This window comes from Culex quinquefasciatus, chromosome 2 (genome assembly GCF_015732765.1).
Source record: "Culex quinquefasciatus strain JHB chromosome 2, VPISU_Cqui_1.0_pri_paternal, whole genome shotgun sequence".
In the NCBI taxonomy this organism is placed as follows: Eukaryota; Metazoa; Arthropoda; class Insecta; order Diptera; family Culicidae; genus Culex; species Culex quinquefasciatus.
In genome coordinates, this window is record NC_051862.1 from 56,716,780 (window position 1) to 56,733,353 (window position 16,574).

Here is a 16,574-nt window from a genome sequence, read left to right on the forward strand (position 1 = left end):
TTTTGAAAACTAATGATTGCAAAACAATTGGGCAGGTGTAAAATGCATTTTAAAACACTTTTTTCATTGAAATGTTGAGACTATGGCTTGTTATTTGAATTTTATATGTATTTTTTGCCATAAAGAAAATTAAGAATAGAAAAAAGAAAAAAATATTTATAAAAAAAAGAAAGGAAAAGGGAAAAAACGAAAGTAAGATTAGAAAAAATATAATTCCCAGCAAAAGATAAATAAACAACAACGAAACGTAAGATTTAAAATATATGTGGGATTCGAAAAAATAAAGTAAAAAAATAAATACTTTACCTCCCCACCCCCCTCTCTCTCTCTCTCTCTCTCTCTCTCTCTCTCTCTCTCTCTCTCTCTCTCTCTCTCTCTCTCTCTCTTGAGAGAGAGAGAGACCTTGACCACAGCCGAGGGACATAAACTTTTCATAAAATTTGTACAAGCCTGAAAAAATATTAAAGGGAAATTAAAGGAATTTATGGTAAAACGAAAAAAAGAACTATAACAAAAGTGTGAAAAAATAAAGATAAATAGGGGGGTCGTGAATGTGGATGGTTTGATTTTTTTTTTGAATTGAAGTTAAACAAATGTTAGATTTGACGAATTTGATTTTTGCGGTTTTGTACATCTTAAATTTCCATTGAAAATTTTAAGTTTTTCAAAAACATGTTTTTTTTTTGCCCCCTGATTTTCCGGGGCGAACTTGAAGGGGCGGTGACAAAAATGCAATATATTACAAATTTAGTTTTATTTTTTTTTAATTAAATATGTCTATATTGAGACATATGTCTATGTCTCGTCAGAGGCGCTGGAGCAGAAATCCCACGTTAGAGGAAGGCCATGCCCCGGGGGGCGTAGTGCCAATAGTTTCGTTTTTTTTATGTCTATATTGAACTTTCTTATAATAATTACATTTCATTTACATTCTAAGTGGATTGGCTAAATGCTCTTCATCTTTGTTGTATTTTTCGTTTTATTGTTAACTGTTCACATTCATTTATTTACTTTAAATTGTTTTACATTTTTGCATTCAATCGAGTACATTTGGGTAAAAAGAAAAAAATAACTTTAACAACTAATCCTAACTTAAAACTAAAAAAAGTAAATTCATTGAAATATTCAAAATCATTAGAACGAGTAAACTATAAACTGTATTTTAAGATAAATCCTCCAAGCATTCTTACTTGTTCCGCACGAGTTTTGCAACCACGCAGTGTTGTTGTCATCTCGATGAAAATGTTCAGAAGTTCTTGTGGTGAAAACAGGTCACTACTGCCTTCATCCGTTGATGCTGGTTGGTTTTCCCTCGGTTGCTGACTGAAGCCAGGAGGTGTTGTATTCTCTGCAACTTTTTGCCGCTGATTCAACGGCAATGGCTGCAGATTTGGAACCACTCGAACAGATCCCGCTCTAGGTGACTTCAAAGCAGGAAAATCCACGTCGGTGAAAGTTGGTGGTGTTTTGCGACGATTTGGTTGGTGCCTCGTCGTCTCTTGCTGTCGAATTTTTACAAACTCAGCCCGTTTTGGGCAGCTCCGATTCTTAGTCGAATGGTCGCCACCGCAATTGAAGCATTTGGCTTCGATGTTCTCGTTGATTGTGTTGCAAGCTTGCGTTTTGTGCTCACCTCCGCAGGTTGCACAACGACTCTTGATGAAACAGTTCCTTCCACCATGCCCAAACTGCAAACAGTTCGAACACTGTGTCACGTCACGGTGCACTGGACGATAACGTTCCCAAGTCACGATGATGTTGAAAATTGCCCGAACTGCTTTCAGCTCAGACGGCGTTGTCGATCCTTTCTCGAGATGAACCAGGTACAGTTGATCACGATACTTGATGTCCTTGTTGTGTCTCGTCATCTTGAAGACTTCGATCACGTTCAACTTAAGAGTTTTGAGCTCTTCTTTCAGCACACTTACATCCATGTCGTACAGGCCTCGGAGGACCTGTTTCATGGCGCGTTTACCTGCATAGTCATGGCTGTAGTATTCAATCTTTGTGTTGTTCAGGAAATCCCGAACATAGTTGTAATCCTTTCTAGTAGGTAGCAGAATTTTGAGTCCATCAGCACACAAGCGAATGGAAGCTCGTAAAGCACCAGATTTGAAAAACCCGGTCAGCCACTTTCGCATCGAATCCGATGACGATGTTTTCACAAAAATGGGTGGCAACTTTTCCCGTCGTTCAAATTCTTCCTTCTCGCTCACGTCCACAGGGAAGGTAGCGAACTGGTTTCCAGACGAATTTTGAGCGTCCTTGCTCAAACTGCCTGGCTTTGCAGGTAGAGCTTCGGCATTCTTTAGCTTCTTCAAATCTGCCGATCCTGCTGGTGAGGACCGCCTCTTTTTCTTGCCGTGAGTCATTTTTTGCACTTTTAAAGCACTTTTTTATGTGTGAGGAACGCACGTCTGACTCGCTTCACTGCTGATCGCAGACTGAACAAATTAAGTATTTTTTGTGTGTGCTTAAAAGTATGTTTCGTGTTTTGAACAAAATTAAGCAGCGAGTATTCATAACATAAAAAGTAAATAATATAAAAAAAAACTGAGAAAAAATCATCAGGTGAACTTATTTTGTTCAACCCACCGTGTTATTTTTGGGCAGTTACCTTTCCTAAAAAACAAGGATTTTTGAGATCCCGCATAAATCGAAGTGTTTCTTTTTTTTCTATCGAAAATGGAGGACCACGTGCAAGGGTGTGATGATTAATGATGTAATCATTAGGTTAATATGCGTTTTATTGGGTTAGACATTTGGCAAAATCGATAATAAAAAAACGCTGCTTGGTTTCCCCCAATCTGCTCGCTTTTTGTGCCAAACCCAGATTATGCTCCGGTGGCAATAAAATTTGAATTCGACCAACGGGAAAACCATTTGTAGGCGAAGTTATGAGGGTTGTAAAATGTTTAATTTTATTACCTTTTAAGGGGGTGCTTGATCTCCTGCTCTTTTGTCTTCCAGGTAAGATATTCTTGCTCTCATAATATTGCTGAAGGGTGCTTTAAAGATCCCCGGACAACAGGCAGTCGAAGAAAATTGGACCTGAATCTTGAATGTTGGAAATTGTTTGGACGCTGGGAGATAAAAGGCCCAGAATCTTTGGAGAAAAGGGAAACCAATCGAAATAAATTACTTATTAATATGTATAAGGCTCAACGCTTCGTACTTTTGTGCAGAACCTGGCAGAATCTCATCTTTTATGTGTGCTACACTGCTACCAGACAAATGATTAACTCAGGAAGGTTGGCAAAAAGGCCAGGGTTTTCTCAATTTTGCTAGGTGATTCCACTTGTACGGTCCATATCTCTTGTTTCGACAAAGGTTACCTGCTTCACCCCATGCCTGATGGAAAGAAGTGGTACAGGATGAAATAAAGTATCACAAGTTATTCGAAAATTGCCAACATGGCCACACATACTTACACGTGCGGACACGTTGTACACAATACCGATTTAGGTTTTTGGGTGGCAAATCCTTTTTGCTTGCCTTGTCCAGATTTTTTTTCTTTTTGGGCACCAGAAGGAGGTTTTCTCCATTTTGTGGAAGGTTCCGTACGAGCCCTAAACGTGAGATGTTACGCTTTGTTCTACCAGTCAGAGTGAACCTCTCCTCCTAGATTGGATTGTGGGTTGGGTTTCGCAAAAAGGATTGCGGAAGGCTGAGCTTTTTTTCTTGACTGGGCATCGATTTTTTTCTTTCTCCTGTGTGGGGATTATTTTGGGTAGATCAACTTTGGTAAATTATCAGAGTGGGATAGGTTTATCTTGTTTTTCATCACTGAGGAATGAGATTTTATTGATGACGGGCAAAGTTATTTATTCTCTGACCCGAAATTTATTTGCCTTTTTCGGGCTCAAATAAACTTTTGATAGACATGCCTATCCGCAAAGTTGGTGCTTTGCTATCTGATCACAGTATGGATTACAATTTCTTTAAGTCATCCTTGTTCAATAGTTATTAACAAAAAAAGGAAAATTTACCATAACGCATTTTCAGAAACTTTTATAAAACATCCCCCACTTTTGATTGAAATTAAAATTTCATGAAATTGTTTCCGCCATGGTCGTTATAAATTTCCCCACCAGAGCTGAAACATGATCCCCCATGAAATATTATTACTTTCAGTTTTATGACCCCACTGATCCCACCACAATCAAGCAATAATTACCACTACACCAACAGCAACTCATTTTCCAACGCAAAACAATTAACCTCACACCCTTGCACCATTCCCCCTCCTCATCACAAAATGATAAAAAATGGGCTTTAAAGGTTGATGTTGTTATTCTGTCACCAATTTCCACAACACGTGAAAATTTCCTTCTCCACACACTAACACACGTGTGGCGGTAGGTGTATGTTAATCGCATTTCCACCAGCAGCAGGCAGGCAGCTGTTCCACCTGGCCGTGTCACATCGAATTATGCTACCTGTCGCGTCGCGTTGCAGTGTGCGTTACGTGAAACGTGTTGTTTTTCACGATTCGCACCACCAAACCGGATTAATTCGACGCGATTGCGTTTACGAGAGAGGGAATTTTCAATAACAGTTTTTTTTATTCAAGCGCTCGTGTTTATGCTGTTGATATTCTCAGCAATTTCACGGGTCAATTATTTATTACGTTTTTTTTTTTCGTGCATGTTTGATGGCCTCATTCCCTCACGGTTGGGTGCGTTTAATAGAAAAAAGCAAATTTCATTTACGCAGAACTGAAATATTAAAACTTTATTGAATGGCTTTGATCCGATCTGAGTAGCATTAAAACACCTTGCGTCTCCATGAAACATTTAATTTAATGAAAGCTGAATTTTATCGATTGTCGCAGTCGTGATTTGTTCAATCACGTAAATTTTGGGGCCAAATAAATGCCTTATTACGCATCTTTCCTTCTCAAAACTTCGTTAAAGTGCTGACATATGGGTGATTCTCCGCCAACTCACATAGCAGTTGCCCCGACCCCTCTTCGATTTGCGTGAAACTTTGTCCTAAGGGATAACTTTTGTCCCTGATCACGAATGCGAGGTCCGTTTTTGATATCTCGTGACGGAGGGGCGGTACGACCCCTTCCATTTGTGTACATGCGAAAAAAGAGGAGTTTTTCAAACGGTGATGAGATAGAAATTTGGTGTCAAGGGGACTTTTATGTAAAATTAGACGCCCGATTTAATGGCGTACTCAGAATTCCGAAAAAACGTATTTTTCATCGAAAAAAACACAAAAAAGGTTTAAAAATTCTCCCATTTTTCGTTACTCGACTGTACAATTTTTTGGAACATGTCATTTTATGGGAAATTTAACCCTCTACTGACCAAATTTTTTTTTCGAAAATTTTTATTTTTCCCGTGTTCAGGAGGTCAATTTGAGCAACTTTTGTTCTACGAAAAACTTTACTTCTCTTGTTTTATGTTTTCTTGTTTCATTTTTAGTATTTTAATTTGCATTTATCTTGTTAAGTTTATGTTTGTTTTAGGTAGTATTTGGCTTTCTCTACCACCTCCTATCATTACATTTTGGCTATCTAATTTTTTCATGTTTTTACAGTAACTTTTTCAATTTTTTGCATGTTTTTCACATTTTTTGCTACAAAATGGAACCATTTTCATTTAAATTGTAAATAAATGCGTAGAGGCATAGTCTAGGGCACTAGAAAAATTACTGCATACTTCTTTTTACTAAAAATATAGGAAATGTTAGTAAAAAACACAGCCCCCTAAAAAAATTACATTTTTAAAAACATTGGCAAAGTCACATAAAACAAGTCAAACTTCCAACCCTAAAATTTTCCAAAATTTTAAAAGTTCTTCTTTCCAATGCTTTTTGAAGATCGAAAATTGGTTGAAAAATGGCGGGGCGGGGTTGGGTTGTAGAGGGTTAATGTACTTTTTGAATCTGCATTGACCCAGAAGGGTCATTTTTTCATTTAGAACAAAATATTTCATTTTAAAATTTCGTGTTTTTTCTAACTTTGCAGGGTTTTTTAGAGTGTAATCATGTTCTACAAAGTTGTAGAGCAGACAATTACAAAAATTTTATAGACATAAAGGGTTTGCTTAAAAACATCACGAGTTATCGCGATTTTACGAAAAAAAGTTTTGAAAAAGTTGGTCGTCATCGATCATGGCCGTTCATGGTCACCCGCGACAGACACGGACGACGAACAAAGAGAAACGCAAAAATTAACTTTTTCAAAACTTTTTTTTCGTAAAATCGCAATAACTCGTGATTTTTATTAGCAAACCCATTATGTCCATAAATCAAATTTTTTGTAGTTGTCTGTTCTACAACTTTGTAGTACATTGTTGCACTCTAAAAAATAACCCTGCAAAGTTAGAAAAAACACGAAATTTTAAAATGAAAAATTTTGTTCTATATGAAAAAATGACCCTTCTGGGTCAATGTAGATTCGAAAAGTACATTAAATTTCCCATAAAATGACATGTTCCAAATTTTTTTACAGTCGAGTATCGGAAAATGGGAGAATTTTTAAAACTTTTTTAGTGTTTTTTTCGATGAAAAATACGTTTTTTCGGAATTCTGAGTACGCCATCAAATCGGGCGTCTAATTTTACATAAAAGTCCCTTTGACACCAAATTTCTATCTCATCACCATTTCAGGCTGCAAATTATTGAAAAACACCTCTTTTTTCGCATGCTCAAAAATGGAAGGGGTCGTACCGCCCCTCCGTCACGAGGTATCAAAAAAACGGACCTCGGATTCGTGATCAGAGACAAAAGTTACCTCTTAGGACAAAGTTTCACGCAAATCGAAAAGGGGTCGGGGCAACTTTTCCCGATTTCGTGTGAGTTGGTAGAGAATTACCCATATACAACAGTAATAATGAAGTACCGTGCATTGTCGCTCCATTATCATCAATAAATTAAAAGTAGTTTATGACATGAATTTTAGCAATTATGCTTATAGAAATTCATAAGCTATACGGATATAATAAATCAAATGAAAAATTGAAATTCATGCAACCATTTTGAAGGGAATTCAAAACATTGATCTTCAGCTTTCGCTAGGAAAAAAAGGAGAATAATAAAAATTTAATTGATTTTTTTACAGCAATCTTATTTCTATTAAAAATATATTAAATACATGCATAAGACATACATACAAACACATTAAAACTGGTTATTTGAAGGATTGATTTGGATTGGTTCATTGAATTTCTGGATTGAATTACAAGTGAAAAAATATAAAGATTGACATGGAACCAGTTTTGAAAATTGTGTCATATAATCGTATTCATTGATTAATGGAAAAAATTACCTTAAATTCTAGATAACATTTCACGGACCGCTTAAAATTCATGAAAATTGGCTATGTCCGTGAAATTATATTTATCCGTGAAATAGTACTTAGTCAATTTTTTTCTCAAATTATTTTTTTTTGTACAGAAAATTCAAAAGATTTGACAAAATACCAAATTTTTGAAAACAATTTTCAAATCACGTTTTATTATAACGCTTAAGTTTTTGTTTAATGTTAATTGCCGTTGTACATAAAAATATGATATTTTAGGACTAAAATTGCACAAGTTTCATATTTGACTGTATTTTTTTTTAACGAAAATCATCATGAAAAACTTAGTAAGTAATTTCAATTGTGTAACTTTTAGTAAAAAAAAATAAAAAATAAAAATTTGTAAAAATGAAAAAAAACAAATTATTAAAAATAATTTAAAATGATTCAATTGATGAAAGCTTTTAGTTCTAAACATTTTCAATTTAATTGTGTACTGTAACCAACAAAATATAAATTTGACTCCGTGACACTGCAAAACACAATTTTTATTACCTTTAGGCCGTTACAAACATTTTTGATGTTTATTTCCTTCGACAATTTCCAAAATATCTAAGTATCGATGAAAAAATGCTTTGCAAACAAAAAAAAACTTTTTAAGTTGAACTGCCTATGTACATTGTGTTTCATTAAAAATATATTTGTTTTAAAATGCTGTATTTGCAGTTCATAAGGCTTCTTTTGTTTTAAAACATTTTGCAGTTTTTTTTTTTAAATACACTTTTTGCCCTATGATTTGTTGGGCCCTTTTTCTAGAGGGAGGGCGACATAAACTTTTAAAACATTTTGAACGGCCTTTTGAATGCAGAAAATCAAAAGAAATTAAATGTTTTTTTCGATTTATTACTAGAAACTGTTAGTCTATTATTTTGTTTTTTTTTTGTGCATTTCTGTATTTTCTAGAGATTCGCGAAATTTTCCTTTTTTTATGATGGATTCCATGAGAAATCACCAAGCCTACGAATACTATTTTTTATTTATTTAGTACTAAAGGTTGATTTTCTTATTTTGCTCAGCTAAGCGTTTGTCACTCAGCTGCAGCTCTAGTCAATGTCAAAAAGGGGGATTAAAAACTATTCTCTTCGATTTTTTTTATTTTTGAATATTTTGCACAATCTGCGTCTTATTTTTGTAGGAATCCGATAGCAATATTTCAAGTCGTAAGCATTTTATTTGTTCAAAAGACTTTCTGAAATTGATTTTTCAAACTCTAAACTATATTTTTCCTTGAAAGTCCAATAAGGCCGTTGCAAATATTCTTCAAAGTTAATGTCGCCCCCCCCCCTTTCAAAATCGGTATGAAAAATCGAGGGCAAAAAAATATTTTTCCCAAAAACATCAAAATTTCCATTGAAATAGAAATCCAATCAACTGAAAAAAAATCTAAAATGCATTTTTCTGCATTGATAATCATATTAAGCATGTTTGGACTTGTTTAAAAATATTTTGCATTTTTATGAAATTCCACCGCAAAAAAAAATATTTTTCGCAAAAAATACACTTTTCGTCAATACAATCACTCTAACAGAGTATGTAGGTCACCAACCAAAAAACTACGGGTCAGATTATTTTGCTTCTAATTATATATTTTTTTTATTTTGCACTCGAAACTTGTTCAAAGTTGAGAGTCGGCTTTATATCAAAATAAAGTTTGCAAACATTCATCAAACGATTCTAATTATAAGCAAGAATCTAGCTTTTTGAAGCCAGACAAACCTGCCACTGAGAGTATCGATCTCCGGCCAGCACCAGCAGCAATTCATTAGAAGTGCAAACATCACATACCTACCTGCTTGTTAGGCAGCTAGGCAACATACAAAAACCAGCAAACGCTAATGAATCGTTCCCGTACAGATTCCACCTGCACCACCAGCCCTGGGACCGGAAGTGCTCCAAGGGCGAAATTGCATACCTGAGTTTATGAGTTTCTGTTGGGGACTGACTTTTAGTTGGAAATTTGTCCTAATTGAATGACTTTTCAAACGTAAGATTTACTGAAGTTATTTAAAAGGCACGATTTCTAGCTACAATTTTTCAGAAAACAATTTCATGTTGATTTAGTAACAAATGGGACAGTTATGCAACCACCAGCACAACTTGCGTAAAAAAAAGAGAAAGATATATCCTGTGTGCCATTGAATGAGATATCGAGGCCACCCTCCCCGAGCAGGTATGCCTCCGGGGGACTGAAATCAGAAAAGAGTCCTTGTGTTCAGCTGCTTCAACCACTACTTCATAGCCAGTCATCCTGTCTAGGCTTTTCACTCTCGGTTTTTCTGTTGTTGGCCTGGTTGTTTTTTTTCCTCTTCTTTCTCCTCTTTTTCCGAGAAAAATATTGATTTGCACGTCCTCTGACGGTTCAGTTTTCCCACGTTCATTTTATTCTTTTTTGCTTTTGCTCGCATCCTTCCACAACTGATTTCGATTTTCCTCGCTCATCCAGGGGGCGGGTGCGCCGGGTCGGGTATCCTTTATCTATTGCCACTCATCCAAAAGCTCGCTCGCGCACGCCTCTCCTTCTTCACGCCAAGGTGGATCCTTGAGCACGCGTTGACGGTGATGAACATTGAACAGTCACTTCCGTTCGGGGTGGGAAAGGGAAACTTTTGTCATGAGTTATTCTTTGGAAATTCATGTGCTCACGATTTTTTTTTACAGATGAGGGCGTTTGTCATTCACGTTACGTCACGTTACCATTCAATACATGTTTTTATGCAATCGATTGCTAATATGAATCCTTTCTCTCTTTTCAGGCGAACCCACCGATGATCAGCCTTTCGTGTCTAAAAATGAAAAGATGGAAACAAACCTGTACCTTTACTCGGTAAGTGCTGAATATGACAAAAATGAAGTTTCTAATTTTCCTAATGTGTAATCCAACTATCCTCACGACGATAATGATAGAAATTTCGTTATTGTTATCGAAAAACGATAGTTTTATCGGCGATGGTTGACGATTTATGATTCAAATGAACCTTATAATAATATGAATTGGTTTAAACAAAGTCTTCTCAGAGTTTTAAAGTCTTGAAAGACTTTACAACATTATCACAAAATACGTCTAAAAAAATAAAATAAAATGAATAAAAAACTCAAATTGTTATCACTTGCAATATGACAATTAAATGTCAACATTTTTACAAATAATTGAAGTACCTACATAAGAGTTTTTCTTGCTAAGTAGACAATTTCTCTCATTATTTGATAATTTTTTTTTTTAATTTTTCATGATTTGCAAAACTTTTACCTAAGGTGTAATTTTGTTCGAGGTTCATTTGCAAAAAAAAGCTCATCCGTCAAAACAAAAAACCAAAAGTGTCGACTGCTGGAATCAAACCAAAGACCTTTTACATACTATCCCAATGACTTAACTGCCTCGGCCACTACAGCTTGGAAAACGAGGAGTGGTCAGATGTCGATGTACGACACTTGTTGGAGATTTATTGTTTCAATTAACGAATGAACTCACTTGTTATGGTGGTGTGAGTTGGTAGCATTATTCATTCGATTTTGGCGCTGGGCCCTCAATAAATTTTGAGGGACGATTCTTTCGACTCGGAATTTTGGGTGCAATAAACTAAAATTTTAACAAAATTCCTTTTTTAAGTTACTGAAGTAGAAGAACACTGGATAAATAAAAAAAAAATGGCAGTTTCAAATTACGCATAATTCACTGCATGATAGTTTTTGAGTATAAAATACAAAAATTTTCACAAAATAGCTTTTTTTTAATTCTGAAGTTTTTATGATTATCAATATGGTTTTCCAAAGACATGGAAATTGGTACTCTATACCTATACACTACATTATTTTTTGAAAAATACTATGGTCTTACGAAAATATTTAAATTTTTATTTTAGTATGCGAATAGGTTTAAAAAATACACAATATTGAATAATTTTTAGCTAGATAAGATTTTTTGGTGCTACGTACAAGATTTGTATCATTATGCAATATTTTTTTAAAAAAACCTGAATTTTGAAATTTTGAATATGTAGAAAATCGGCGAAAATTTTCAACAGATGATAAATTCATTAATTGGGAACAGGTTGCTTAAAGAAACCTACGAAATTGAAACTTTTAACTCTTTGTTATTAAAAACTAGATAATTAGGGCATTTTGCAAAAAAAATACAGATTTTACATAGAACGCTCTTAGCAAGTGAAAATCTATACATCATGTTGCGTCAATGAATACCCATTTGAAAAAAAAGTTTTTTTGTACATTTTAAAAGAGTCATGAGCAGCAGTTCATTTTACACACATAATAAGTGTAGAAACTAATAATGTGAAATTTACAATTAAAAATTAGACAGTTTGAAAAAATAATTTAGATTTTATTTTTTGTCACTATAATTTTTGAAGTACTACAGTGCAGACTCGATTATCTGAAGTCCTCAGAAAAATACACTTCGTAAAATAGAACTGCATTTTTTTTGTTATCCTATTTTTGGTTAGTAAGCTCAAATATGATCTGTAGTGATTTGGAAAATTTAATTCCAAAATTCCTATCAAATTTCAATAAAAATCAACATCTTCTGAAATTTGCTGCTCGTTATTCGATTATTTGAAGTTCCTTATTACCTATCCAATAGTCGAGTCGGGACTGAACTTTTTTTAAGAAAATAAAAAGAATTCGAACATTTGGTGGCCTACCATATTAAATATTTTAAAATTCAAATTCCTTCGATAAATCTTGTCAAAGTGACTTTAGCACACAGGAAAGCAAAACTCGAAAAATTTTAAAATGGTAAAAAACTTTTAAACTAATAATGAGATAAAAAAAAACATGAAAACAAAACATTTTAGCAGAAATGGTTTTTAAGTAGTTGCCTTGTTATTTTTGTATGTATATATTGAGTTTTTTTGTATCCCAATACTTAAAATTATTAAAATATATTTGTAACTGTTGAACCCAGATTTAGTTTTCCTCAGAACATCAATTCTATGTTGATTTTTCATGAATATCATTATTAGAAAATACCTTCCATCAATTTAACAAATTACAGAAAACAATATTTTTTAAAATGCTTTTTATTTTATGTAAATGCTACAGTAGAGCAGTTCTCTACCAAACTAAAAATGGATTTTATTTGTATTTTTTGATTTGGCTCAAACTTTGTGGGGGCCTTCCCTATGACCAAAGAAGCTTTTTTGTGTCATTGGTGCACCCATACAAGTCACCATACAATTTTGGCTGCTGTCCATACAAAAATGGTACGTAAATATTCAAACAGCTGTAACTTATGAGTGAATTTTCTGATCAAACAAACAAATTAAATCAAGAATAGCATTTTAAATGGGCGTAATATTCAATGTTTGGCCCTTTTTAAATGTTAGTCTTGATTGAAATTTTTTAAAATATTGTTATCGAAAAAAAGCAAAGCAATCCTCTTTAACGACCCCCGGGTCTTTTGTGGGCTCTGTTGCAAGTTTCTGCTCATTTCTAGGCATCCGAAGGTTATGTGTGGTGAGTCACCCAAAACCTCTTTTACGCAAATGGACCGACGTTTTGCTTTTACGACGTTTTACTTTTCAAAAATCTAAAAACTGCAAATGTTTCTCTAAAATTGAACTTTCGGTGGCTTTATCTTGAAAACAGAGCCCTTTATCAAAAAAATCTTTTAAGTTCTTTTCGAATGGAAATTTGACATATAAAATTACGTCAAGTTTGTTTTTGCATGAAATTTTAATTTTTTTTCCAAAAATCACTATTTTTTCAAAAAATCATAACTCAGTGGCAGATGTTTTGACTATGTTCACGGAAAAAATCAATTCTAGAAATCGTGAATTAAATTTACGAGTGCGAGAACCACGAAGGAATATATTCACATTTATAGTGCAAATGCATCATACTCATTAATAAAGTCCTTCGTGGTTCTCTCATTCGTGAACTTAATTCACGATTACGAGAATTGATTTTTTTCTGTGTTTCTCTATGGCTCAAAAGTTGCGGGTTTATGTCCCCTAAAACATATCAAAATATCTCGAAAATAAAAAATACGTATTTTGGAAAACTGAGTTTTTCTGGAAAAAAGTTTATAAAAAATCTGCAAATTAATAGACCTCAATAGACCTCAACAATACCTACAACTTTGCCGAAGACAACAAATTGATCAGAAAATTCACTCAAAAGTTACAGCTGTTTGAATATTTACGTACCATTTTTGTATGGAAATCATAAGAAAGTTAACAAAATTTTGAAAACATGAAATTTGAAACCCTTTCTAAGTTCTCAGTGTTCTAATGTTTCAAAATGACGTTGATCATCCGGGTCACTCAAATCAACTAACCCAAATCGCATTACTCTTTTAATTGGATTCTGTCAAGTTAATTCAACAGAGTGCCGCTGGTTTAAACCCTTAAGCCTATCCTGCATGCCGAAAGCATCGATCCGGCTAATCTCTCAATTTCTGAAGGCACACACACACACCCTGCACAATGCACCTTTAATGCAACGCTGGCCGATAAAATCTAGCAATTTCTTGCGAAAGCATTTCTCCGTACCGACGGAGTCTCTGTGTGTGTGTGTGTGTGTGTGTGTGTGTGTGTGTGTGTGTGTGTGTGTGTGTGTGTGTGTGTGTGTTTTTTTTTTTTTTTTTTTTTTTTTACAAGGTCGGAATCTGCTATCAGACACCTGAGAATTCATTTCTCAGGTAGTGTGGGTTGGGAAAACAAAGAGTTTTCCCGACCCACTAAACCAGTCCTTGAACGCCGTGCCCTTTTCCCCCGGGACCACCTTTCAGTATAACTTCGGGGAGGCGTTGCATTTTCTGCACTAGTCTACTTACAGGATCCATGCCGGGTGCTAGAACCATTTCCTGTTCTACATACATATGAGTCCATGCGAGGGTTTAACCGCGCCCAAGAATCGCGTTGCTTTTGATCGGTTAGTCATATGCAGCCCTCTCCTTGGACCATCGAGACGTGTACCGATTTGGTAGAGCCAACCGTCATAACGTGCTCTCCTTCACAGCCACACTCGTGGGTTCTCAACTCCTGTGACCATCGAGACGTGTACCGATTTGGTAGAGCCGACCATCATAACGTGCTCTCCTTCACAGCCACACTCGTGGGTTTTCGACTAGGCTCCTAGTCGTTCCTCCTCTGGTCGTCTCTCCATTTCCGCTGGAGAGCCGAAGTGATCTGCGTCACCGCTCCGACGACCGCATTCCACTTGGCGATGTCGCTGCACATTCTTCGCACCACATTATCCGGGCTGGTGTCTGCTCCGATAATGGCCAGCATTTCGCTTCGCGCTGCCTCGAAGCGAGGGCAGCTGAACACCACGTGCTCCGGTGTTTCCTCGCAATCGACGCAGTCCGGACAGAGAGGGGACTCTGCATGTCCGAACCTGTGCAGGTACTTCCTGAAGCAGCCATGGCCCGACAGGAACTGTGTGAGGTGGAAGGTGACCTCTCCATGCCTTCTGCTCACCCACGTGGATACGGACGGGATAAGCCGATGCGTCCATCTGCCTTTCTCCGTGGTGTCCCACTCACGTTGCCACCTTGCCAGCGATTCGGCTTTCGCAGCTTCCCGGATACCTCTCGTGCCTCTCCGGGTGTAGCGCACGGTGTCCTCCTCCAGTGTGATGCCGATGGGGATCATTCCGGCTATGACGCCAACTGCTTCCGACGAAATGGTCCTGTACGCGCTTGCAACCCGCATGGCCATCAGTCTCTGCGTTCTGTCGAGCAGCGCTCGATTTCGCTTCGTCCCCAGCGCCGTCCACCATACCGGTCCGCCGTACCTAAGTATGGACGTCGCGACACTTGCCAAGAGTCGGCGCCTACTGCTCCTGGGTCCAGCGTTGTTCGGCATAATCCTCGACAGTGCCATGATCGCCTTAGCCGCCTTCTCGCAGGCGTAATCGACGTGGCTGTTGAAGTTCAGCCGGTCATCCACTATCACCCCGAGGTACTTGAGCGCTCTCTTCGAGTGCACGACGTGTTCTCCAACGTGTATCTGGGCCTGCTGCACCTTTTTGTGGTTACTAACCAGTATCATCTCTGTCTTGTGGTGAGCGATCCGCAGCTTCACCTCGAGCATCCAGTTCTCGATCATTGCGATTGCCTCCATAGCCAGCACTTCGACCTCCTCGACATTTTCGCCGGTTACCGTCAGCACTATGTCGTCTGCAAAGCTAACAATCTCTACGCCGTTGGGTAGCCCCAGTGTCAACACTCCGTCATACATTCCGTTCCACAGTGCTGAACCCAGAATGGATCCCTGCGGAACTCCCGCGGTAACAACAACGGTTTTTGTCCATCGGCAGTGTCGTAGACCAGCACGCGGTTCTCGAAGTAGCTCTTCAAGATCATGCACAAATAGTCAGGCACCTTCATTTTGTGCAGCGCTGCTGCTATGGCCGCCCAGCTCGCACTGTTGAACGCGTTCTTGACGTCAATCGTGACTATTGCGCAGCAACGGTTCCCCCTGCGTTTTTCCTCCGCGCTTCGTCGGCTTTCTCGACCACTTTCCGGATGGCGTCCACCGTGGATCTCCCTTTACGGAAGCCGAACTGCCTCGCTGCTAAGCCATGCTCGCTCTCCGTGTACTTGGTCAGCCGGTTAAGGATGATCCGTTCCAGAAGCTTTCCGAGGGTGTCCAGCAAACATATAGGCCTATACGATGATGGGTCCCCGGTGGTTTGCCTGGCTTCGGCAGCAACACGAGCTTTTGAACCTTCCACGGGTCGGGGAAGTGTCCTTCGTCCAGGCATTTCTGCAGGACTGTTCGAAACCTGTCCGGGAATGCTAGAACCGCCGATTTCAGGGCGAAATTCGGGATTCCATCCGGGCCGGGAGCTTTCTTCACCTTCAATCTCTTCGCTACTGCCACAAGTTCTTCGTTGGTGATCAGATGACCTTCGGCGTTGCTACCCCTTCGTCGTTGTACGGTGTAGGAGGCCATGTCGTTGGGTCATGTCTTGGGAAGAGCCCTTCCACAATGACCTTCAGCTTGTCGGGACACGTTTCAGCCACCATCGATGGGCCTCTGATCTTCGCCATCGCGACACGATATGCGCTCCCCAAGGGTTTGCATCAGCGTCTTGGCATAACTCCTTGAAGCAGTTTGTCTTGCTGCATTTGATCGCTTTCTTGAGCGCGGCCTTTGCAGACCGGTACTCCTCTCTGCGCTCCTCTCTAGTTGCTTCGGATCTTGCTCTCTGGACTCGTCTTCTGGCGCTGAGGCAACTTGCCCGAAGGGTACCGAGTTCTTCATTCCACCAGTAAGCTGGACGACGACAGTTCCTT

At 37.8% G+C, this 16,574-nt stretch overlaps 1 protein-coding gene across 5 annotated transcripts in view; it reads left to right on the forward strand.

Moving 5' to 3' along the window:
- The window catches only part of LOC6052069 (solute carrier family 12 member 4), a 567,840-nt gene that overhangs the window by 365,501 nt on the left and 185,765 nt on the right, over nucleotides 1-16,574 (forward strand). For all 5 annotated transcript variants that reach the window (XM_038253584.1, XM_038253585.1, XM_038253587.1 and 2 more), the window contains one exon: nucleotides 10,069-10,139. In XM_038253584.1, coding sequence (XP_038109512.1) covers nucleotides 10,069-10,139 — 71 coding nt within the window. The remainder of the gene's footprint in view (nucleotides 1-10,068; nucleotides 10,140-16,574) is intronic.